Here is a 26,633-nt window from a genome sequence, read left to right on the forward strand (position 1 = left end):
TCTTGATCACTGATTGATTTTGTGTGGTTAGTGGTAAATCATCAGTCAACATATAATTGTCTAATTTATTTCCCATATCAAGAACACTGCTATATTTCTTAACTGTTACATCTCAATTATTCATAAAAACCTGGAGTTTGGAAATTGGATCCAAAAAATATTATTCACCTCACCCTACCTAGTTCTTTGGGAGCCTAAATTGAAACCGTGTTTATCAAAATCTGCTTTCAGCTTCCAGCCTCCATGGCTGAAGACACTCTGAGCAGGAAGGCACTCAGTTTTCTACATTAAACTTCACAGGTTTGTCATTTGGCAATCGTCAGTATAAATTTTACCAAACACAGTGGATGTGCTCTGAAAGCACATAACAAATCAAGTTCATTAAAAAAAGTAGCAGCTACTAAAGAAGGGCACATGGCAGACATTACAACATCCTTCTGCGTGGCCATTCATCAGCTGGAGCATTAGAGCTGAATGTCAGACACATTTGTGAGTGTCAATTCAACAGCATCTTCTGCCAGAGGAGATTTAAGCTTCAATGTCTCAGCAAAGAGCTGTAACCTACAGGCATTAGACCATTTCAAGGTAAAAACACTTTTCTACCTACTGATCCTGTTCCACTCTGCATAGAAGCAGTTAACAGAGGCAGAGAGGGAGAAAGGCAGAGGGGGAGAATGTGGGTTGTTCTGAAGACTAGGGATTAGAGCACAGACTGACAAAGGAAAGGTTCCAGTGGCAGTTCCTTTTTCAGTGATGACTTTGATACATTTATGTAAAATTCTGCTTAGTGCAAACAGGAGTTGTCTCAGTCATGGCTTAGAATTGAACCTGAATCCCCCAGCTCCTGAACAAACACCCTCTTCCCAAATCCTTCACATGAACGTGAGAATAGTTAGGTGGGAAGGAAAGTGTAATCTTACTCTGGCTGTTACACTCTTTCTTTCCAGCATTCCATTCTCCTGCTGAGCTTAAATAAAGGAATGACAGCTACTCAATTAATGATAAAAAGAGTTTAGCCAGCTACAACTAAGTTTAAATTGTGACTCCAAAGGAGAGGAAGGTACATCTCTCTGGTACAGAGCCAAGGATGAGTTCTTCAAAGGTCAAAGTTCTAGACAAAATTTGTCATTTCTGGCTGACATTTCTGGCTGGAGTGACTTCTGCAATGGGCACCAATTAGCAATCTCTTTTAAAAATGTTCCCGTGCATGGGGTCGACATCCAAGACAGAACTTATGGTTTTCATTGTGTGAATGAGGTGGCTAAAATTTCTAACTGAATGCTTTGAGCTGTAATATGTCAGATCTTCATGCAGAAGGTAACTTTGCTTAACAGGAAACTGCACCTACTTTTTATCCAGCTATATTTTGAAAGAAAATATTCAATTCTCTTAGACTTTCTCCTTTTTAAAGAAAGTACTGTTGCTTAGCATCAGAACTGCAGTTATGATTATGAACCTGAAATTAACCCTGAAATCTTTTGAAAGGGCAAATTTAATTTAATATTCCCTAATGGCTAACAGGCTAAATTGCTAGGACTTGCAGATCTTGGAATTTTCACTATGTGGGAAGCCTAGCACATAACTCAGGAATTTCACAGGCATGATCCATTAAGATGTAAATACTGCAACTCTCGTTACACCATCTCCACAGCTCTCACCTCTGGAATCAAAGACCTAACTGAAATATTCTGAGGAACAAAATCCTTCTAAGTTTAAAAATTATGCATTAACACTTAGCACTTTCAAGATTGTGTCCCATGTCTTTTTTGTCAAGGTATCTAACAACAGTGCCAAAACAGAGTGAATCTTTTTCAAGACAAATCAATCCATCAAAACCTTTTGCAAAGATCTGCAAACACTTACCGAAGGGTATACATTTTTAGGTAATATCAGTAGGAACAGGATTACAATCAATAGCCAAGAGGTAAGAAGACGCATGCACTTGATGCCAACATTCTGAAATATCCTGAAAATGAGATCTCAAGAAAATTGCCAACACATTTTATCTGAGAGTTTTACCTGGATCTGAAAACTTATTAAATGTGAAATGTTGGCAGACTCATCAACTGAAAAAGTCAGTTAACACAATTTTGAGACAGTTGTTTTATCTAAAAAATTCTTCCATTCTGTACTTTCAAATTATTTAATATAAATTAATTTCATGGACATTTACCTGCATATATTGTGTTAAAAATATGATTTAATTACTTCATTTACTAAGTTTTTTGTGTATGCTATTTATTCTTTAAAAATGAATGTCTGAAAACAATAAACAGTATTAGCTCCCGGACAGTACCATTGTTTTGGTAACTGAGCACGCTGAGCACTGCATAACAAAAATATTACAGGTCTTTTTTTTTAATTTTACTTTCAAATTTCATTCACTGAGATATTATTTTTTTTTAAATATTAATTAAGGGTTATGTAAAAGTTCATGAGCTGGACCATTATTCTTCTTTGGATTCTATCTGAGAAATATAAGGAAGAATTTTCCCACATATTGCAAAATAATGTTCAAAAATGTTTACAAAGGATTACTTTGTTTGACCTTTTTAAAAGAGAAATCCTTGTGTTGTTTCAATTCCTATCTGTGTACAGTCTCCATTTTCTGTACAGCTAAACTTTGTGTTATTTCATAATTAGAACAGAACTTTTGGAAAAACAAAAGAGGAAAGAAAACTCAAAACAAAAGAAAAACAAACCAGGTCTAGATTTTTTTTTTTTTTTACGTGACAGATTGATAACATTTTCAAATGTGATTTTAGAAAACAGAACCCAATATCTTGATTCTGAAGACTTTCCATTTAATTCAAATAAAATAACCTTTTTGCCTGAATTACCTTCCATTCTGCAGGCATGTTACAAGAACATCAGTTGTGATTGGTTTTTCACCAAACCTTACAAAATCCTAAGCTGTCCTTTTAAATGTTCCAGAAAGTAAATGCTACCCCCAATTCATCTTAGGTACAATCAAACAGTAGAAGAGCTCAAGGAAGGCATGCATCTAAACACCAGCACAATTAAGTGCAACTGTTTTTTGTTGCAGCAAATCACTATAAGGTATTGGAAAAAATAGCTGCATTTCTAACTGGGAGTTCAAATTTACAAAATAAAATTTAATCAGAACTGTAGTTTTCAGCATTTTAAGACAAAGCAATTTTGAAAAAGCTCATCTCCTTAAGAAAAGTAAAGAACTGATGCATCTTTCATTCTTTGCCACAGCTGACAGTTCATAAATTTTGTCAAATTAAGGTGATAATTTTCAAGATACTACCACTGTTTAGAATATATTTAGACAGTTCATGCATGGCTTTACTGACTGAGAAAAAAAAAAGTATCTTTAGATGTATATATTAATATGAAAGACAGGCAATATTTAAACTGTTTTCATTGTATTGCTTCATATGACTTGGAAAGGTAATAAGAAATCATATTAGCATTTGTTAGACACAGAATTATGAGACTATCACCATAGATTTTGTTTTTAACAGTGTAAAAAGAGTAACAGGAAGACAGGAATGGCATGCCTGCACCACTCTTAACCTTCTGATTTAAGAGTATAATATTTAATATATTTTAAATATAAAAAATTCAAATTGTTTCCTGTTTTATATTTTTCCCCTTTGCTGCAGTTAAACTAAATTTGACTGTCAACATTCAATAAGAAACTAAAAGATTTATTCAGAAGTTCATTACTTCCAGTCTTTTGTGTCAAATATTATTTGAGGCCTTTTTAAGTTTTCTTGAAGGAGTAACAGCACTAATCCTGCATCATTTTGTGATTTTATGGGTCAGTGTTCTAGCATCTAGTAGGATATAGGAATCAAAATGTTTTTTGTCTTCTTGAAGTTGGTTGAGAACGAATGTACAGCCCTACCTAGACCCTCCTTCCTAATCAGTTTCCGCTTCCGTATGCCACTTCTCCGGGGATTTTGAATGTGTATATAGAAAGCCTCACAATCTTGAAGCCCATATACAAAATATAAATCCTAGCAAACTGTTGAATTAGGGTAACAAGGAGATGAACAATTAATGGAATGGAAATAACCTCAGAAAAAGATAAATCATACTTCATTGTAGTTGAAACATTGCCATTTCAGAAGAAGTTAAACTGTACTTGCAATGGTCAGATTTTTAGATCACTTAGTTATATACCTAGTCTTAGACATGATGGTTGCTCAAAGGTTGTACACATATATATGCATGTATATCTATACATATGATAATGGTCACATTGAAAATATTTTGCCACAGAATTTTCTGATGTAGTACTTTTTCAATCTATATCAAGTATAATGCAAAAGTACACTACAGACTAAGTTCACATCAATTAGATGGACATATCCCAAATATATTCTTAAGTTCAGATTTAGCATTTATTGGTTTTTTTTGGTAGAAGCAGAATGAGCAGTCACTTTAGGAAGTTATTTGCAGGCCAAAATGTATGGGGGATCTTGTCACCTACTCAAATAAAGACAATAATTACAAGCAAAACAAAAATTTTAATTCCTTAAATTTAGCTTTACTATCTACAATGTCAAGACCAGTAGAGTTGTTCCAGGCATCTTGGTGAAGCATGAGGTGCTTCACCCTGTAACTGAGTTGAATGCTGATTGTTTCAGAGACTTTTCTAGCTATTTTATGGAGATGATCAACAAGAATCTGATGGGACTGCCTCTTCCTGTAACAAAACAACACTGCAGACTGAAGTGCTCAGTGAGTTTTAGAGTTACATGATGAACTTGGATGGCACACAGGATCCTATTGCAGGCCAGTTCAAGCCTATATTGTTAGTGTCTCCCAGTAGGACAAAAGATTTCAGCTTGCTTGAAATAAATTATCAATTAGTATTCAAAAAGACAATTCAGCCACTCCCAAATTCTAAAATTTATCTCCTGACAAAACAAAATGCACTTTAGTGGTTGATAGAGACTTCTGATAAAGAAACTCTTAGTTCATTTAAAGTCTTCTGAAACTATTTAACTTGGTTTCCAGTCTGATTGCATCCTGACAGCTACACTAGCTCCTGTGGCTGACTGGGAACTCCTATCAGTGCAGAAGGCTTTTTCAAAGGTCATTGTGTTTAGCTCTGCCAGCAGCCTTTCTGGCCATTGTACTGACCATGATGTTTTTCTGACTCACCTGTGGACCTAGGCTGGGGCAGATGGGATTGCACTTGTGTGGTTCCACTCTTTCCTCTCAGAGAAATTCCAGAGGATGATATAGGACAATTGCTCATCAGCCCTGAGGGCTTTCTGTCATGCACGATTCCACAAGGTTTCATCCTGTCATGTCTCCTTTCAACATGTATATGAGGCCACTGAGGAGATAATGAAATAATTTGGGCTGTGGTGTCATCAGCAGGTAGATGATACACAGTCCTACTCTCTTGTCAGACCAGGATGGTGCAATCATTTAGCATTTCCAATGCCTGGCTGAAATAGGGGCATGATGGCAGCTTAATCCCAGCAAGACAGGTGCTCTGTTCACAGGTAGCCGGAAACACTCAGAAGATATCATCTACCCTTAATATTCAGTTCAACCTCTTGTGAAAGAGGCTTACAGTCTCAGATTTCTCCAGCTTCCTAGGTTTGGTTCTGGATTTTTGAATTGGATCAGTGGTGATAAGTACTATTTGTCACTTGTGTTTCAGTCAGTGGCAATAATTTCTACTGGCGTGAAGTTTGCCACACCAGTCCAGGTCTTCTAGAACATGTTACTGCAGTTGGGTGTCTCTGGACAAGGGCTACAAATAATTGCCAGGTGTTAATAAGTGCTGATAGCAATTTACAGCACTTCAGCCATGTTGCTGCTGCTGAGCAAAGAAATAACAGAATATATGGTACCATCTATCTGATTTAGAATTATATATAATGAAGCATTCTAGTGGTTCTGTATGTTGCGATCACAGCTATGCAGGGTTTTTCTCTGCCTTTTAGTAGAGGTGATCCTGATTCCGCTGAAATCAGTAACCTGAGATCTTTCACTCTTAGCCACTGAATGTGAAAGTTCATTCAGCTGTTAAATAATTTTTTATTCTAAATCTAAACTCATTCTTTGTTCATCCAAGGAAGGTCAGGTTTGTTGAGTTTCAGGCATGGTGAAAGGAAGTGATGGTGACAGGTAATTAATCCTTTGGAGTATCAATGTATCTGGATTAAAATACTGCCGATAGCACCATGTAGTTTAATTCAAAAATAAATTGTCTGTTTTACAGTGTTACTTAAGAAAATAAATTCAACCTTTCTTATCTGAGTTAAGTTGTATCTAAACAGATTTTTAAAAAGTTTGCTGAGCTAAAATCCACAGTACAATATTCACTGTAAAAATTCATGCTAGTTTTATAGTGCAGTGTGAGAGTATAAAGTGAATATAAAATTGGTAAGGCCTCAAATCATATTGAACAGAGAGAGACTGTTAGTATTAATTTAATGTAAATGGTTTCTACTGTTTTGGAAACACTAACTATTACAGTCATATGGCACTACATAATATCAGAATGGTTAGCATTCAAATCTCTGTAATTACATGGTTTCATCTGGCAGTCTAAGATATTTTTTCAATCTAAAAGGCAGCTGGAAGTGCTTGCTGTTACTTTGCTGGCTTACACAAAAGTCAAAGTAATCTAAATCGCATGAACTAAACTATGTTTGCTATTACACTTTGCTATAGTATAACTGATTAATTCCAAATGTAAACATTAGTATTTATGTCATAAAATATTTATATATATGACATGTTAAAGTAATACTTAGGGTAAGACAATGAAAAAATATTAGAAAGACATTAATGTTTTATAATCTGACATTTCTTTCCTTGAGAACAAAGAAAACTTTTTTTTTTTTTTTTGAGGAGATGATAATTACATAATGTGAATATTTCTTCTCTCTATTGGTGAGTGAAAGCGAGCTATACTTGCTATAAAATAAACTACATGCAGGGTTTTCCAAAATTTTTTTACAACTTTAAACTCTTGTCAAAGTTAAAATATTCCATAACTCAGACATGTAATTTAAGCCCTGATCTTCAACTGATAGTGAACATCCTAAAATCATCTTCTTACATTAGTATTTGTGCAATGATCAACTTTACATACTTTTCTAATCTTTCTGTTCTTTATGTCTTGAATGATACAAATTAAGATATTAAAAATTTCTCAGAAGCAAGTTCCATTATCAAAGAGATATTGCTTGAGCTGCAATCAAAAGTTAAAATAGAGAAATAGAGATCTTCTTTTAATGTTTTATTGTTTGCAAATGGTCTTTAAAACACCACAGTTAGTTGAATCGCTTTTTCGATTTTTGTCTTTTCACACCTTTTTTTTTTTTTTTTTTTTTTCTTCTGTGAAAGGCAGAGGTTTTTGTGGGTTTGTTTTGGGGTTTGGGGGTTTTTGTTTTGTTTTGTTGTTTTTTATAACTGTTCCTTCCATCAGAAAATATCCTCTAATATGTACTTTGGTGGTTTCCAAGAGGGCATTTAATTATAATTAATACCTCAACTTCAAGTAATCTGTACACTTACACACAAATTAGCCATACAATTCTATACATCAACATACAGTGCTCAAGGGAGTACAGGATGATAGAAACTCTCAGTTTTCCAACTGTCTTTTTGCAGAATGAAATGTGCTAGAGTTGGAAAAAAAATTCCTTTTATGAGCTGTCACAGCTGCTGCTGCTTTTCTCAGCCAACATTAAAAATTCTGAGGTTACTCCATTGCAAAATATAACAGGACAATACAGACTACATCACTGGTTGTATGCTGTATAAAAGTTTCTTGGTATATGAATCCCAAAGCTCTTACTTCAGTTCACCAAGAATGCCCACATTCTTTTGTTTATTGTAGCCTGAGGAACAGGCTTTTTAACTTTAAAATCTTTTGAACTTGGCTCCCCCTGGAAAGGAAAAAAAATCTGTAGACTGGGATTTACTTTGGGGTTGTTCCAAAATTATGATAAATTGCTGTCCCACATATCAAATAGTTTTGATATTAAACTATTAGGAATATGTTCTGAACTCAAATAACACTGACATTACTACTTTTTTCGATAAAACAATGAAAAATACTTTAATAAAAATGAGTTTAGTAAAACTTGGGAAAAACGAAACAACAACTAAAAGTGAGACAAGCAAAAATAAAACAAAACAAAAACAAACCATGGTAAAGAAGGGATTCTAAAGATACTTTCATTTTTCGTATGAAATTATTGTAGTAATTTTGTTTTGCATGGTTGTTAAGATAACAATTTAAACAAAGATTCAAATACTGACTTTCTACATATCCTACTGATAAAGAAGCATCCACAATACTTCAATACTGATTAACTTCTTCCTGTAATACCATTCCATATAGGACAATTTACATGTATGTACTTTGCTCACCTCAATTCTAAAAAGAAGCATTCTAAGACATGATGAATTCAGTTTATTGTGTTGCAGGTTGTAGAAGGACCTCAGCAAATAAACTCATGTTAGCCTTTACACTAATTTCATATAAACAAATCAAGAACAGTTAAACTGTATTTGAGAGAAGCACAATCAGTATGTGGTGTCAACAGTGTATGGTTACTGCACAACAGCTTTTTCAGTCAAGCAACCCTTGGCCCCTTCTTGCCTCTTGGAAAGGACATGGGTCCTCTACATGAATAAAATCAAGATTCAAGATAACTTCTCAAGCCAACACCACTTTCTGCAATGAAACCATTAACAGGATAGATACAAGGCCAACCATTTGCAAGAGTGACAGCAAGCAATGTTCTATATATTCTTGACACTGCCTTCAGCAATACTGTGAATTTCATTCTAAAGTTTTCAGCAGTGCGCATGTAGTTTCTACCACACATCTGACACTTATGGTAATATCTAATCACTTGTGAAGGTAGTATCAAAATGGAAATAACCTCTCAGTGAAGAAGAAAGGTCAATAAATTCTCAAACTGGGAATCATCAATATATTATGCTAAATATTAATGGTCTTCAAGGTCAATGTTTTCCCTGGCCTTTATGATAATATCATGAGCTATGTAAAACTAAATGTATGAAATGGACATAAACCCATAACACACTGAAGCATATCAGTTATCAAAAAAGGACATAGTAATTGTTTTAAATGGCTTTTGTTTCTAGCATTGCTTATTCACTGCCCTCTGAGTGCCTGTTAAAATCAGGGAGCAGGCCATTCACCAGCAAAAGCAATTATAAAATGCAAATGACTGAGCATTTATTGTCAAGATTGACTAGACAAAAAAGGACTGCTCCATCACATGTTTCCTAGCAGATGACATAATTACATGTTTGTAATATAAACAACAGGAAAGAATACAACCTTTAGCATTTTTCAGAATGTCTGCAATTAAAAAATAGCTGAGTATTGTAACATGAATTCTATTAAAAAGCAACAATTACATTTCCCTCTGAGATATTAGAAGACATCATCTTGTGTTTACTCTGCAGGAACACAGTCAGGGCAGCCTCCAGCCTGTCATGTCCTCCTGACCCTTCCTGCTGTGTCAACTAGAATGACAAAATTCTACCACAGACAAGGACAATTCTCTGTCATTCCGACTACTTCCTCTGAAAAAAAATCAGACTATGTACTAGATAGGAGGATAGGGGTTATTTAGCTCAAAATACATCCCAGATAATCACATTACTCATATGTGTGTTTGAGCTAGACAGCGAATTTAGAATTATCGGTAATTGTAGCAAAAGTACACTTACTTTCTAATTAGTTTAAGATAAATATTGTCATAACCTAAAATCTCTGCAGCTCAGTACAGCTGCATGAATTTTTGAGTCAGCTAAGATCAGAACCTTCTGTTCCTGATATTCTTACATTACCAAACCCAAAAACATGGCCTGTGTATTTTGCACAAGGTGTTTGAAATTTTCGTGCACAATGTATTTTGGGCAAGAGTCAAACAGTTTAGTCTGTGTCATCTTCAAAGACATAGTCTCATGTGCAGGTCACACCTTACCATTCAGAATTTCTTGTTCAATAGAATCTGCAGTTGTTAGAAAAAACTCCTTTGTATGTAACACATATGATACATGTATTCACACCTACAGATGTTTTCTTTAAGTCCAGTCCTGCTAACTGCTCATTCATTGTACTTCATGAGATAAACTATCCAGACTGATGTGTCTCAACTCAATTGTGTAGCTGAGTGGTGAATTATTTACCATCGAAAGTCCAGTTGTTTTTCTCTTCCTTTGGAAATGTATGTAAAATATAAACAAGTATCAATTTAGTTACTGCTTTCATTGCTTTTATAATAAATTATAAACTGATAACTATTTCAGAGAGGCTAATTTAACTGATGTTTAGGTTAGTGTTTCAGTATGCTCTAAGATTTAATCTGATATTTTGTGTTATAGGAAGTCTATGAACAGATATTCCCTGGTGAAACAAGCAGTTACGCTATGCTGACATGTGCCTCATTTCACATTATCTGAAGTACTTAAACAGTTCAAAATTAATAAAACCTATATCTGCTATTTTTTCAGAGACAGACTTAGTTCTGACCTGCTGATGGCTCAATGAGTTTTGAATGGCTAAAAATGATAGAAGAATTGAATCTATATATTTTTCTTTTCACATCCAATCAGACCTGGACCTCCTATAAAATACTTAGTAAATAAGGACACCAATTTTTCAAGCCAATAAGCCATCGTAAGTGTCAGTGACTCATAGTGTATCTATGAGGACATCCGGGCTTATCTTTGCTTTTGAAAGGTGTCAATAAAAGAGGAATTTCTCTGTGTCTGGAAAGTGATGTGGTGGCATGAATTCATCTGTTTCCCAGAAAGACAACAGCTAGTATCACATGTTTCCTTCAAATTTCTTAGCACTTCAGAAGCATAGATTTTCTGAAACACTTTGGTTACAAGATGCAACAAGTTTTTTTGCAAACAACATAATTTTGCCTGCTGCTTTTCTGAGACCAATTTCCCTCAAGATTTCACTTCTCCAACTAAGTTCACACCAGCTAATGTGTCTGTTTACTTGCACAATCCAGAAGTGAGGTGACAGTGAAAATGCTAAACAACCATATCTAGATTATACACTTTAAACTGGCATTTTCTCCCCACTGGAAGTGAAACTGTGTATTTCATATACATTAAAAAGCAGACACACATGTTAATATGCCCTTTTATATCCCAGGATACTACATATATTCAGCAGCTGAGGTTATCTGATTTCTTTTGTTTCCTTGGTTGCCAATATGACCTTTGATTTTCCCTGTTTCCAAATGTTGACAAGCATTACACAAATGCCAGAATGATGCTCTGATTCTAAAGGGATGGAACTCTAAGTTTTATCAAAAATAGATGGCTTCTCTCTCCCTGTGAGACAGTCAAAGCAGCATTACTTGATGGTTTAGTCATCCCAGTAGAGGAGATGTAGAGACTGGAGACAGATGACTGTATTGCTTATCTTCCCTTTGGCTGCTGCTACTTCCTCTCCTAGCAAAGGGGATGGGCTACATTTGGAGAGGATGGAAGATGTTCAATGAAGGTCTGTGGGTGCTGGGAGAAGGGTGGACTAAGGAGATGCTGAGGTAGGCCATGTGTAGAGACGCTGGCATCATTTTTCTGTTAAATTAATTCCATAAGTAAAGTTCTCCTCAATTTTTACTGATCTGACATCAGGGTATGTGGGTGTAGTGGCAAGGGGAGGGAATGGAAGAGATTGAAGATAAGGAGGAAAGGGAGGAGAGAGACCTGACTCTTTCAACTGCTTTGGATCCACTCCTAACTTTTTAAAGTGTCTAAATACTTGACGATAAGACATTTCTGGTACAAGAACTGTTAAAAGGTCAGATACATCCAGTCATTTCTATGTCTATCCATTATAAAAAACCAAAAATTTAAAAAGCAAATAAAAATAAGTAAATACATAAATAAATAATTATTTACAAGAAAAAAGAAAAAAAACACACACAAAACCATAAGGTTTAGAGAAACAAGCCCTTAATTAAGAAATTTCTGTTCGCTTCCTCACACAACTGCCAATGTGCTGTTATTGTCACATAAGATATGCATTCACACCCTGCAAAACACTGAACTCATGTTACAAGAATATTATAAAAAACATCCTATTTTTCTAAGTGAGTGCTGGTTAAAAATCTAGAAAAGCTAAAGCAAATTATGCAAATGTCCATATTAAATCCATATCCACCTTAGGAATGGATAAAAATTATTGAGACTTACATGGGTTACTTAAGCAACTGGTGTCTTTTTCCACACAAATTCATTTCAGAAACACAGCACTCTAATAAGTATGTTAGTGGAAAGGAATCAACCTGTAGTATCATAAAGAAGAGGACCTAAATGGTTCTTTAACAATTTAATAAAATGTACCCATGTTCAAACTATGTTTGAGACCTTGTAACCTCATACTGCCTTTGTGTGTATTATAAAAATACTTCTTTAACAATACATTTATAACAGGACATTTGCATACCAAAAGGTTGTCTCAAAAGAAGTGAAAACAAATTTTAAATTTTCCGTGTAATAATTCAAGTTACAAAAACTCACCAGTAGCACCTGGAAAAATACCAGTATAAATATAGCTGTTGGATTTACTACTGATTTTATTAAATCAAATTTCTAAATAGAAATAAAGAAATTGTCATAGGTCACAAGTTCCTCTAAAGAAGAAGAAGAAAAAAAGACCTGGGAAAATCCAGCAGTTTATCTCAAATCAAAATTTGTCATGGCAATAAAATATATGGTTCAAGTTTAGATTTAAACATGGGCACATATATCTATAAAGATTTATTTATTAGGCAAAAATTATAATTCCAACTAAGAATTCCACAAGATATTACTAGTGTTGGCACAATTACAGTATTGTTGTTGTATAACTTGCAAGTATAGAACAATTTGACACTAGAATTTTCAAAACTGGATGAATTTGAAATTACATGACATCTTATCGGTAGTAAAGCCACCCAAAAAAATCATGTTGATGTTATCCTTTCCAGAAGCTACTAGGACAACTTAGCAGGTATAAACTTCTGTCAAAAACAGTTCTATAGAGAAATTTTAAATTTTGACTTTGAACTACAGTCAGTTGGTCTTTTGAAAACTGGAATTATCTGTAGAAGATTAATTTGTTTCCCATTACAGTTTCGGATTTCTTCTTCATCCATAAAATTAACTGCAGTGAACTTCCAGGAGTAAAAAGCTGTCTTTTCTCAGGCTTGAATAAGAGGAGAAATAGTCACTTGTCCTGAAATCTGGCTACAATTAAACACATTGAAGACAAATTAAAAGCTGGAAATGTAAAACTTTGGGTACTTTTCTGTGATCCTTTGTTATACAAGTACTGTAATATCCAATAAACAGTCACTATGCATCACCTACATTTCATTACCAAATACTTAAAGTACTACTTAAACAGACCGTAAATATAAAATAAAATAGGAAAAGACAATGTTTACCTTTTCCAACTGGGCATTTTTTTTTGATTTGTACAAAAACTCCCCCACTGCCACAAAGATAGAAAGCACCAGTCCTGCTGCCAGCACAATGAAGATTCCTCCAATATTTTGAACTCCCAAAGCACTGGCCTCTTTACTTTCCTCCTCTGGGCAGCCGTTGCCTCTCCACCATTTCTCTTTCATCATGTGGAGCTTGCCCTCCTCTTGAAGCTGAAGAATTGCTATAGTGATCTTGTCTCTATATGGGGAACCTAAAGAGACCACAGGGAACATGTATTGCACGGGATATAGTCTAAGGAAATAATAAAATGTAGTATAATGTCACAGGAAAAACTATATCCTCTATGAGCATAGCATTTATCGAAAAGCCATTTATATCTTATCACAGTCTCACTCATCATGTAAATGCAAATGCACATGCACATATACATATAAATATATATGCACAAAACTTGATCCAGCTGGTGTTGTCTGTAAGCCAGAAAACTTGGTGCAACAAGTTCTGTAACACTTAGAACCATGGTCACACAAACATCTTCATGCTTTGCTATTATATCCAGCTAAATGGTATTTTTCAATTTCCATCAGGTTTTTAATTATTTAATCTAGTAGACATAAATCTGCAGGCTGTTGCTTCATAGCTTGTTATCCTAAACGTAATCTAAGGCCTAATACATAATTGACATTTTATACTATTACTTTATTAAAAGAAGAAATTACAATGTATGCTTCAGGAAGAACTATAAAAATCTTAATTTGACAGATTGTCAGGCACCTGAGATACCTTCCAAACATGTATTTACTTATTAACAGTACTAGCTAGAAATGCATTCAAAAAGATAAGGATAAGAGTGCGTGGATAACAGGGATGTAATTTTTCATATTTTAATGTATTTCTTTCTCACAATTCAGTATTTTAAAATTTTGCAGCTTTTGAACATTTTAGTATTTCACTAGGCAGTTCAAAGGATAATGTCATATCTTTGTATGTCATCTGATCTCTTTTTCTTTATATAGTGCATAAGGACTTTTGCATTTAAAAATCTACATTAATTAACGAATAATGTCAATGGAGAAAGTTTTTCTTTTCTGAATGTTAGGAAGTAAATCACATCAGTTAGGAGGTCTTTCTATGTTACAGTTTGTGCAATGTTTAAAGAGAGAACAAAGCCATCATTTTTATTCTCCTCCTTTGAAAAAGAGGGACAAAAAATTCTTCTACTCTTGGAAAGGATGTTTTGTTTTGGAATTTCTTTCAACAACTTACTATTTATTTCTTCAATTTCTTCTTACATATATAGAGTTTACAATGAGAATAAAGCTAATAGTAAAGAATTGCTGTGCCAGCATGAAAGTAAAACATAGAAAGGACTATTAATTGCAAAGCACTCTGGGCTTTTCCTTTATTCCAGAAGAAAAGGTGGGAAAAGCTGGCATTTAAGTTGCAAGAACTTGTGCTTCTATCATCTGTGCTTAGAAAATACTGATTTTCTGTACTAGGAGCTAAATTGTGTTTACACAGGATAACATGGGAAGCAGAGATAAAAAACAGACTCTCTTCTGTTCTCTTGTGCATGCAGGGGCCTACGTTACACCATTTCAGACCATCCCAATTATGCTGAAACTCTGCAAAACCCTATACTTGACACATTTCTTCAGTCAGATGGAAAGAAAGTGATTAGTCCACAGAGCCTGCGGAAGTGTAAGTGCATCCTATAAACTTTTGGGGGTATTTTCAGCATTACACTGTCTATAAATATTTAACAACAATTTAGATTCTGAGAAATAAACTTGGATCCAGTTTTAGCCATCTTTTGATCTGACAGGTTACTTTTAATTAAACTGATTTGCATTTTATTTCCACACTTTCTGTTGGTCTAAATATAGACAGTGCCAACTGTTCTTCATGTATTATTTATATATTCTAGGGACTAGATTTGTACACATAGAGTTCTAGTCCATTTGAAGCACTTAAAAATGAAATAACTGAGGAATTCATAGGCAGAAACCATTAAACACAGACTACTTCTATCTACAATTAAATTTTATGAGGATTGCATTAGAAGCACGCAGTTAATAGTGATTCAGTTCAAAAGTATTTATATCAGTTATTGTTGATGATTTGCAAAATTTTACACAAATAATTGTGGAGTGGACAGAGTACAGGGTCTTTGGTTTTTCTACTGCAATATTCGTATTTTTTATCACTTATTAATTTGTCTTAAAATTGGTAATCTCTCAAGTAAGAATCAATGTGGGAGTGCATACTGCTACTGTTAAATCAAGCACTTAAAATTATAAACCCATAAAAAATCTGGCATTCAATGCTATATTTCTGAATGGCTTACAATATTCTAAATTTATTGATCCACATTTTGCAAAAACTAATGAGTACACCCAATAATCTGATATTTGAAAAAAAAAAAAAAAAAGTGGTTTATGCTAATTTGAGTACTTATTAAGAGAACAAAAGGAACTAGGAACTTTTTTGTTTCATAATTCCCGGTGCATTTTACAAAAAGAAATCACTATGAATTTTGAAAGTTGTTGCCCATGGGACAGTTACATGTTAGTTTTGAAGTGATAGCAATAAAAATCCATTCTGAACACTCCTACACCACTGATAGTATCTCATCTTTTGTTCCTGTTACTTTTTTCTTTTGTTATTAAAAAACCCAAGACTATTCTACTTATCTCGCAACATTATTTCATACTCTGTGTACTTGACTTAAGCAAAGTACAAGGTAGTTAGGAATACACCATCACATTCAAAAAACTAGGTATGAAACTTAGATCATTAAGAACTTATTCTAGTACTGAAGTATTTATTAGAAGGAGAAAGCAATACATTACAGGAAAGAGACTAATTTAATACATAGGTGTTGAAGTTGTATGTGAATAGTTTACATTGAACAAAGCAACCAGTTCAAGTTCTAGTTTTAGCAATTGGAAGGAAGAAACACTGAACTCAGCATGTGAGTACTATGGGCTTTTTTCTGTTTTGAGGTTGTTTTTCGGTTGGTTGGTTAGCTTTTTTTTTTTGTCAGCATGAGCCTATTCCCATTGTGGTTACACCAGATTGATCTTCCTATCCTAAAGATCGTTTGGGTACATATACGTAAACTGCAGTCACAGTCTCACTCCAGTGTAAGCATATCTGACATTTCCATAAGAATGCTGGCTAACACCATTTAAATTACTATTGAGAGTTGGAATCATTTAAATCTTGACATACTGACATTTCTCTGTACTTATCCTATAGCTTAGCCTCATCAAGAATCACAGACTAATGCTCCATAATAAAGAGAAGAACAATAAATCAAAAGAGCAGAAAACAGTTCCTGCAAACTTGACACAAAAGATGCTCCTTTATCCCAAAATCTGGACCCCAGTTTAATTGCAAGTAAATGAGCAAGGGTCACCAACTAAAAAATAACAGTTTTTAAAAAAAAAAAATTAAAAAAAAAATGAAAGCCACTGATGAAAAGATGTTTTCAGTAACAAAATCAGCCACTTCATGAGAAGTAACAATTGGCAAGATGTTTTTAAGAGTATAGAATAAACCTGAGATCATTGCATTACATCAGAAGTCGCATGTGGATTCTAAATGTAGTGTCGATATCAGGCTTTCTTTGTGACATTAAATGAAACACTTTTTCCTGTTTCTTAGCTCTGTGCCTCACAGCAAATTTGTTGGTTTGTATTATGAAATGATCAGGCATTACAGCATTCTCTCCTCTAAGTTATATTGGAATTAATAGTAAAGCATTCCAGACACACTTCCCAAGTATACTGAAAACAAGTCCTATATTAATAAATGGACATGGATCTTTCTCATGCAGAAAAGTGTGAAAATCTTGGGTTTGCCCCCACCAAGAGATAAATAACATTTATATACGTTTCCTATTCCTGATTAATGCCTTAGAATATGAGATAGATTGAAATATTAATAAAAAGTATACTTCTTGCTTCTCTACGAGCTGTCCTTCTACTTCTTTACAGACTTCTAGCTCATGGACTGTTAGACTTATGGGCATGAAGAAGCCTTTTTCAAAGTTCTTTAAATTCTCAACATGTTGTGGACAGTATTGGGAATAAATTATAAAGTGGCAGGTATAATAATAGAAATACTTGCAACTTTTATTTAGATGTGTTATACGTACATTAGATCTCCCACTCTTGTCTTTCTGATTAAATACATAACTTTGAATGTTTACTGATTTTTCCAAATGATGTATCAGGATGAAATATTTATCAGAATGGGTTAATATTTCTGATAAAAAAAAAATAATTCACTGTTTTCTGATTGTGATTGTTAACCTCAACACTGCATGCTATATTAAGATTATCATACTGTAAGATTAGATGTATTGTAAATATTAAATATTCATTAAGTTGCATTTACTACAATGGAAAATCCGAAGTAGATGTTTACGGCAGCCTAAGCCACACCATATCTAATTAAAACTGCAAATGTTCAAAACAAAATTGAAAACAAAGCTGTTCACTATTCCTTTATATATATATATTCACCTTAAGGCTACATGTATGGCTTGGATAAGTTTAGATATGTTTCTGGTAAGAGGCAGGAAACATTTTAAATCAGTATTTTATGCCAAATGTAATCAATACCCTTTCACAAGTGATGTGTTCTCTAGTTGTTTTCACTTCCCAGTCAGTAGCATAACTAACTCATGCTAATTACTGGTTGTTTCTTTATAGAACTGTCATTACATAGTTTATGTAGGTTTATGAAGCTGACATGTAACCAAGAGTGACCATGTAACTGAGATTTATTTCATGCTGAAATTCTCATTTCCACCAATAAATATGCAACATGATTGATGTCAAAATCAGACAAATACATAGGAGATTTAGGAATCTAATGCCATTCGTCAATCCTTGTGTTCCTAAATACTTATGGTTTTACATCTGGGAATCCCTGAATGTACTAATTTGTAACTGGCTTAAAACATACGTATCCTCCATGGTGAGCAAATTACAAAAAAAACCCCAAAACACATGTATAATTGTCACCTATAATCAGTAATGTAAATAAGATATGATGATAACAAGATTAATAGTTAATATGCACCATTTTTCTCTTTCTTTTTGTAGTACTAAGATAACCTGAAAAGAATAAAGATCCTACTTTTTTTCCTATTTTAAATACTATTTTATCATTATTATATGATTATTATATTTTTATGTTAGACATGCATATTCTATTCTATTTTTTCTTTTGTTTTCTTTTTTCTTTCGTTAACACAGTTTCTTTTTCTCAGTCCTTCCTCGATCATTGTCAACAGCTTTAAAACACAGCTCTTAGATGGGTTTAAACACTGAATTCAAACAAATCATCAAATTGTAGAAGTACAGGTTGGAAGGGACTGAAAGGATCATCTGGTCCAACCTTTCTTGGCGAAAGCACGGTCTAGACAAGATGGCCCAGCACCCAGTCCAGAAGAATCTTAAAAGTGTCCAGTGTTGGTTAATCCACCATTTGCCTGGGGAGATTATTCCAATGCTACATGCAGTTCTGCTATACATGAAGACTTCAGGCAGGAAGACAAGAATATGTTGAAAGACAAGAAAAGTGTAAGATCATAACAAAAGTGTCCAGACCTGAAAACCCAATTCATGCTATTGTAGAACACCCCAATGCCCTGCCAAGCTATAAGGGAAAATCTGAAAATGGTGAATGTCAGTGTTTTATCATAGCTGAGGTATGATGTGGCTTTGGGTACACCTATCTGCAATGCACTCTTAAATCTGGGCAATCTTCATTTAAGTTACATATATATATATATGTATATATATATGTATATGCTCATATATATATATATATGAATATGCTCATATATATATATAAATTCAGACTCTTGGAGCTCTCAAAATTCCTAAAAAGTCTCACATTTCATTTATAGGTAATGATAAGAAGTTTCAGCTGTTATAGTTCTATTAAATTATGTGCCATGTATTTCTAATCCCTTTGATGAATAAGAGAGGCTGACTCTTTGAGGTTTTCCATGCAAATTTCTGTTCCCTAATTTGATTTACAAGGTTAAAGTGATTACAGAGACAAGGAAGTCAGTTCTTTGTTGAACTTTGGGAAAAGGAGGCATCAGCTAACTGTGTACATCATATATACAGTGAGAATAAGGAGCCTCAACTATACAAAGAGTGCTTAAAAACACTGGCTTTCAGTGGTGCTTTTGTGCTGTTTGTCTATGAAGCTCCAAGACAGATTCAAAGCCATGGTGCTAGTTTTCTCATTTATCCTAGACAACTAAGAATTCTGTCCTCAACAGTGGGACTGGATGAGATAGCAAGAATTCAGATTTATGAAGAGCTTTCAGAATTTTAAATTTCCTTTCCATTACAGATGATTCATTTGGGTGCAGGAAATGAAACTAGACAGGTTTAACTCAAAAGACAGCTAATAGCTTCTATTTACCCCTTTCAGATGCAAATTCAAGTCACTGTTGAAAGAGAAGGGTCTGGATTCTGTAGTTAAAAAGTCTGAAGTACTTTCATGAATAAACTGTTGCATTTCAATACTGCAAAAGACAGAACTTTGGAAGCATCCTCTGGAGATGGTCTAGTCTACCCCACCTGCCCAAGCTACAGCATGTTACTCAGGGCACTTTGTCTAGTTGGGTTCTGAATATCTCTATGGATGGACACTCCACATCATCTCTGGGCAACTTACTGTAGTGTTCGATCATCCTTACTATAAAGTGGTTTTTTTGTGCGTGTGTTTTCTTCTCACTTTTAAATGGAATTTATTTCACTTCATGTGCTATGTCTCTTGTCTGGTTCCTGGGTGCCAGTTGAAAAAATCTGACTCTTTCTTCATTATTTTCCCTCATCAGATACTTAGATGCATTGATCAGATCCTCCCTGAGCTTCCTTCTCTTTCTCAGGTTGAACAGCCCTAGTCCTGTCAACCTCTTCTGTAACCTTCAGAAAGGCTGTGGTCAGTTTGCTTTTAGTTATTACATGTCCCTCAAAAGAATCTTAAACAATTGTAATTAATCTAGAGGACATTGGGTAGAGGGTGATAGTTATTGAGTGAGCCTGGGTTGCTGAAAAATGAGATCCCACTTCTAATAGGCAGTGAAAAAGGAATACTTAGCCAGGAAATGCAAGATAGGCAAAATAAACAGCTGATGCTACAGCTTTTTCAGATCAAGAATGCCTAATACCATGCAAACACCATGTGCTGGAATGCAACACGCTAATTTGTTTCTAATTAGGGGCAACATATCAGGACAGAGACATCTTACATTTGTAGATGAGACTTTGACAATGCAATACATGCATATGGTCCTAGGCACTACAACATCAACATTGAAGTCTTAATGATGTCTTTGTCCCAATTACATGTGTTTGGTAAATTCATACTAGAAACCACTTCAGTCAGAGTCTGCTCACAACAGCTATCAGACATCACGTGTTTTGGCAATGTTTTATTGATATAAGGCTCAGACTCTAGCATGCCTCTCAGATAGTGCTTTGATATGATTATACTTGCACAGTAACTATAAAAAACAGTTATTTCATCAAACATGTTAACTATACATTCTTTTGTTTCTGTAACAATAAATAAAGCAGTTGAAATTCTCAGATTAGTTTCAATACATGGTTTGACCTGCATAAAAATAAATGATTTGCATGTATTTTTGTGCATTAAGTTCAGCTAATGAAGACAAATGTACTAATTTGTTTTAGTTATGGAGTTACTGAAGCTCAGCACTTCCATGCTGAATATGAATATTACAGTTCAAATTATATGAAGGATTACAGATTAAGGGCAAGCAAGCAGAAAAAAAGAAAAGGCCTCCTGTGTTGGTACATGGTTTCCTATCTATTCCTATAGAAACAAATCTGTTGATATGTGTCATCTTCAAGGACTGGTAAAAATGCTCTATTACATAATTTATAAGGTCTGAAGATAATAAGTAGCATAAAGAGAACTAAGATGTCTCAACAATAAAATTGAAAGATTGCTTAGAAAGTTCCTTTTTTTCTCTTTCTTTTTTTTTTTTTCTTTTTTTTTTTTTTGGTAGTGCTTTAGTCTGAAATCAGTCTTTCATCAGCTCCAAGTACCCTCACACCCTTCTTAAATTGTGGAGGCCAGAACTTGTCATCATTATGATACTCATCTGTATCATAATCCTACTCCTTTCAGAATATAGAACTGCAAGATAACCATACTATACATTCTCATTCTATCAAAGCTTAAAGAATAGACTGCCCCCTACTTTTGTGGTGGCTATAATGTCTGGCTATGGACAACTGTATGTTCAATTCTGGGATGCATTTTTATGTTCTTCGTGGAAAATTGAAGGTTTTCTATTCAAATTTCAATCTCTGTTAAACTGGGCTTCATTTTACACACAGATATAGGTAGCACCTAGAGCAAGAAAAATTTCTAGCACCACTGATTTCCAAATATGTAATAACATATTTTATTTCTTTAGTAGAAAACAAGCAGGACATTTCTCTAAAACACTAATTAGGATGTAGTGCATATTCTAAGTGTAGAAACTGGTCAACAAAAAGTTAATTCAGACATCGTTGTGGAATTCAAGGCTTCAATCTTTTGAAAAGTATGCAAAACATAGGAAACAACATCCTACTGATCTCTAGCCTGATGAACTGTTATTCTTACACTCACGAGGAGTTTGCTCCAGTTCTATCTACTTTTTATTTTACTGGCTAGCTCCAAAAGTAAACTACTTTTTAGATCATTACAAAACCACGTTGCAAATCTCTGGAATGATAAAGGCAGCAAGGTAAGAGGCCTGAATGAATTCTAAGAGGAGAGTTGAGACTATTTTAAGATCACCTTCAGAATTTTTTTTTTTTTTTCACTTTTTATTGCTTATTTAGGAAATAAGAGTCATTTATTTATTCGTGTTTTTACTACATTAAGTTTTGGTCTTTGAAATTATACACGTCTCTGAAAAGCAATTTATATTCCCCACTGTGTCTTCATTTAATGTTTTCTATATTCGGAAACGTAATTCTATTAAAATGGCAGGTAACAAAATCTGTACACTAAGAACATGATTAGGTCAGCTAAAAAAAATTCAATATTATAAAATAAAACTTTTACTTTGAATATCTTTCTAGTTCATACCCTAGAGAGAGAATAAGTAATATAAATCAGCCGAACCTAAACAATGTTACTGGGTAGAAAATGATAATTAAGTGTTATACATTTGCTGATTATTTGTTTAAATTCTGTTTCAATCCAGCAGCCTATTACTGAGGTAGAAAGAACACTATTGTATTGCATTTATTAATGGCTTAGATAAACATAAATAATTCATGAAGTCATATTTCTAGAGAAGATATGAAATAGTAGATCATAAATTATTGCCTGAAACACTTTTTTCTTCAGTGAGATCTTTAATTTAAGTGAGTGAAGTGTGAAATACTCTTTCTAGATTCCATGTCTGATGAAATTACATGAATAATACTGTCTTCAAAATGTGCTTACTCTGAGCAACATTTTAATCACATGCTATACAGTTGATTGAATTTAAGTAAAATAAATAAGAATAAAAAAAGAAAAATAAAAGTATAACAAATCCCACTCTTGGCTCTGATTTTCTAAAACTAAATTATTTGAATGTCTAAGCAAAAAAAATATTAACTATGTTGTGCAAAAGTATATAAACAAATTTCTATGTGCAAGTGATCTACACATCATATTTGTTAACCAAATAGACTTTTAGGAAGTCATAGGTGAGTGGGAAAAATTTTGAGAATCTTGAAGAACAATGTACACTGAAAAAAAAATCTCTAAGAGAAAAAAATGTTTGTAAACAAAGATTAGTTTTGATGTTCCATTTGGATTTACAGAAAAGAGAATTTCACTAAAAATGGCACTTCTGCATCAATTAGAACATGAGGGCCTTGACGTTTTGTTTCGTCTTTTGAACTTGAGTGATTATAATGATAGCTGGGCCTGCAGCCAAAGCACTTCTGCTGGAAGGCTGCTTATTTTATTAATATATTTTTCTTTTGGACATGAAAGATACAATTTGTTTCCAGCATTTTTCAGGGCTTCTTGATAGTCTATCGGTATGGAAAGAGTCTATCAGTATGAAAAGATCAGGGATACAAACAGTGATTTGCTGTAGTAAGAAAAGATATAGTTTGATCACAGAAATGCAAAAGTAAGTAAAAAACTAGTAAAACTGTTGTGTAAGAGATTCAGCTTACTATGTTTTGCAACCAAGATATTATTAATATTAATAACACAATTTATTTTCTTGTAATAACTGTACTGGAAGAAAGGATAAAAAAATGCATATTTCACCTTTTTCTCAAACTGTTTTTGCCTCATAATTATCAGATATTATAGGAATTTCACTCCTATAAAATTAAAGCCCCCTCTTGATCTAATTCTGTAACTTTTCACAGTCTATCACAGAGAAACAGTAGGGAAATTCATTGTCTCTAGTTTATTTTTCAGTGCTGTGGGTGTCATATTAAATAAAGCTAACTTTCTTTCTCTGAATTTAAAACTTTCACATCGTGAGCAGAGAGCTTTTACTGAAGTACTCTAAGCTGGTGCTATATTTGGGTGGTTGCATTTTCCAAGTGATTATCCTATCATAAACTACTTTAATAGCATATTTCTCTGTTAGGAAAGCTTTTAGCTCTTTTGCTTGTAGCTACTTAGACACAAATTATGTTCTGACTAACTATTTTTCTATTAGCTTTCAAAAGGAAGAAGATATATTGCATCCAATTCCTTTGATGCTGTTCTCCCAAAGTAACCATATCCGTTCTACTGTATGCAATATAAGACCTGTAACAACTGTGTTCTACCAATTTAATCTGATTTGCAAACACTTTGGCATCTTCAAGCCACTGTTCCAAGACATAAAATGAATATTTTTGTAAATGTGGGAAGATGACATCCATATCTTTTAGATACTATGCCTCTAATACAAATAGCTCTGTATTGTTTTGCTCAGACAAGGAGCATATAATCTTCAGTGCCACCATGTAGCAGGTACAGGTCAAGCAAGCTATTAGGCGCAGTCAGCATGGGTTTACAAAAGGCAAGTCCTGCTTGACTAACCTGATTTCCTTCTGTGACAAGGTGACCCACCTAATGGGTGAGGGAAAATCTTTGTATGTTGAGTACCTAGACTTCAGCAAAGCCTTTGATACTGTTTCCCACAGCATTCTCCTGGAGAAACTTGCTGCTCATGGCTCGGACAGCTATACACTTCACTGGATAAACTGGCTGGGTGTCCAGGCTCAAAGAGTTGTAGTGAATGGAATCAAATCCAGTTGGTGACCAGTCACAGGCAGTGATCCCCAGGGATTGGTATTTGGGTCAGTTCTGTTTAATCTCTTTATCATGGATTTGTAGAAGGGGATCAAGTGTAACCTCAATGAGTTTGCAGATGACACTAAGCTGGGTGAGAGTATTGATCTACTTCATGGTAAGAGGGCTCTGCAGAGGGATCTGGACCAGCAGGATCGATGGGCTGAGGCCAACTGAATGAGGTTGAATAAGACCAAGTACTGGGTCCTGCACTTGAGTCAAAACAAACCCATGTAATGCTACAGTCTCGGGGACAAGGAGCTAGAAAGCTGCCTGGCAGAAAAGGACCCGTGGATGTTCATTGATAGCAAGCTGAATATGAGCCAGTAGTGTGCCAAGGTGACCAAAAAGGCCAACAGCATCCAGACTTGTATCAGAAACAGTGTGGACAGCAGGACTAGGGAAGAGACTGTTCGCCTGTACTCGATGCTGGTGAGGCCAAACCTTCAATACTGTGTTCGGTTTTGGGCCCCTCACTACAGGAAGGAAATTGAGGTGCTGGGAAGAGTTCAGACAAGGGAAACAAAGCTGGTGAAGGTTCCAGAGCACAAGTCTTATGAGGAGCAACTGAGGGAACTTTGGTTGTTTTGTCCTGAGACTGACGGGAGACCTTATCGTTCTCTACAACTACCTGAAAGGAGGTTGTAGCAAGTTGGCTATCCATCTCTTCTCTCAAGTATCAAGTGATAGGATGAGAGGAAATAACCTCAAGTTGCACCAGAGGAGGATTAGACTGGATTTTAAGAAAAATTTCTTCATGGAAATAATTGTCAAACGTTGGAACAGGCTGCCTGGGGAAGTGGCTGAGTCACCATCTCTGAAGGCATTTAAAAAATCTGTAGATGTGGTTCTTAGGGACATGGTTTAGTGGCAGACTTGGCAACGCTAGGTAATGGTTGGACTTGATGTTAAAGGTCTTTTCTGACCTAAATGAGTCTGTGATTCTATTCTATAAATAATGTGTTTTAAATAATTCAAAATTAGTGAAGAAACAGTGCATTCATAGTGCCTGTTCTCCCCAGATAAGGTAGGTGACAAAGCTGAAAAGAAAGTTTACTTTCTTTTTTTTTACCTCTTTACATCCAATACTTTTTCTTCTAAACTTTAACTCTAGAAGTCTGTTTCCAGCTTTATCATTGCTATTCATCTGTTTTCTCTGGTGTTTATGCTTCTTCTCTGATTTACACGTGATCAAAATAATTTGTAAAATAGCCTGGTCTGATTCCTATCACTTGGCACTTCTATGGGCACTTAGATTTCTGGGGCATGTTACAGGTGCTTCACATGTTTGTATGCTGCTTATTCAAGGTTTTTAAACTATCCCTAAGATTAAATTTTCCCCATTCTAAACCTGAACGGAAGGTGGTTTTCACCCTCTAAAGAATAATGTTCTTATGGACTTGGTTTGGCACTAGATTTAAGTTATGGTTGGACTCGATCTTGAGGGTCTCTTCCAACTCAAAGGATTCTGAGATTCTATGACAAAAGATTTATATATCAGAAATACAAGATACCAAAAAGAGCAGCAGAACTGAAGTCCAGTCCTTTCTGGCACTTACACTTCTACAGAATATATTTAGCAATATGAGAAGTCAAAATAGAACAGGGTGAAAAAGTTGGTAGTTGGATTAAAACTAGGTTCTTAATAAGTAGCTTTTCAAAGACAGAATGTGCAGAATCATAATTCCTCCAGATGTTTATTTCATAGCAAATTAGTGAAACCATTAAAATTTTAAAGATGTTGTTGAAATTGCAGTAAATATTTACCACACATAAGGAAATCTATATTTTGCAATAGTAGATACATCTTTAACCAAGATATTCAA

General features: G+C 34.4%; 1 protein-coding gene across 8 annotated transcripts in view; it reads right to left on the reverse strand.

The window, feature by feature from the left end:
* The window catches only part of GRIK2 (glutamate ionotropic receptor kainate type subunit 2), a 431,302-nt gene that overhangs the window by 6,166 nt on the left and 398,503 nt on the right, over window positions 1–26,633 (reverse strand). For 6 of the 8 annotated variants that reach the window (XM_071806698.1, XM_071806700.1, XM_071806696.1 and 3 more), the window contains 2 exons: window positions 13,449–13,699; window positions 5,143–5,320 (listed from right to left, as the gene is read on the reverse strand). In XM_071806698.1, the coding sequence (XP_071662799.1) occupies window positions 5,143–5,320; window positions 13,449–13,699 (429 nt within the window). Of the gene's footprint in view, window positions 1–5,142; window positions 5,321–12,761; window positions 13,249–13,448; window positions 13,700–26,633 lie in introns of those variants that run through there. The other 2 variants (XM_071806699.1, XM_065834051.2) reach the window with 2 other exon arrangements.

The sequence above is a fragment of the Patagioenas fasciata genome, chromosome 3 (assembly GCF_037038585.1).
Source record: "Patagioenas fasciata isolate bPatFas1 chromosome 3, bPatFas1.hap1, whole genome shotgun sequence".
NCBI lineage: Eukaryota > Metazoa > Chordata > Aves > Columbiformes > Columbidae > Patagioenas > Patagioenas fasciata.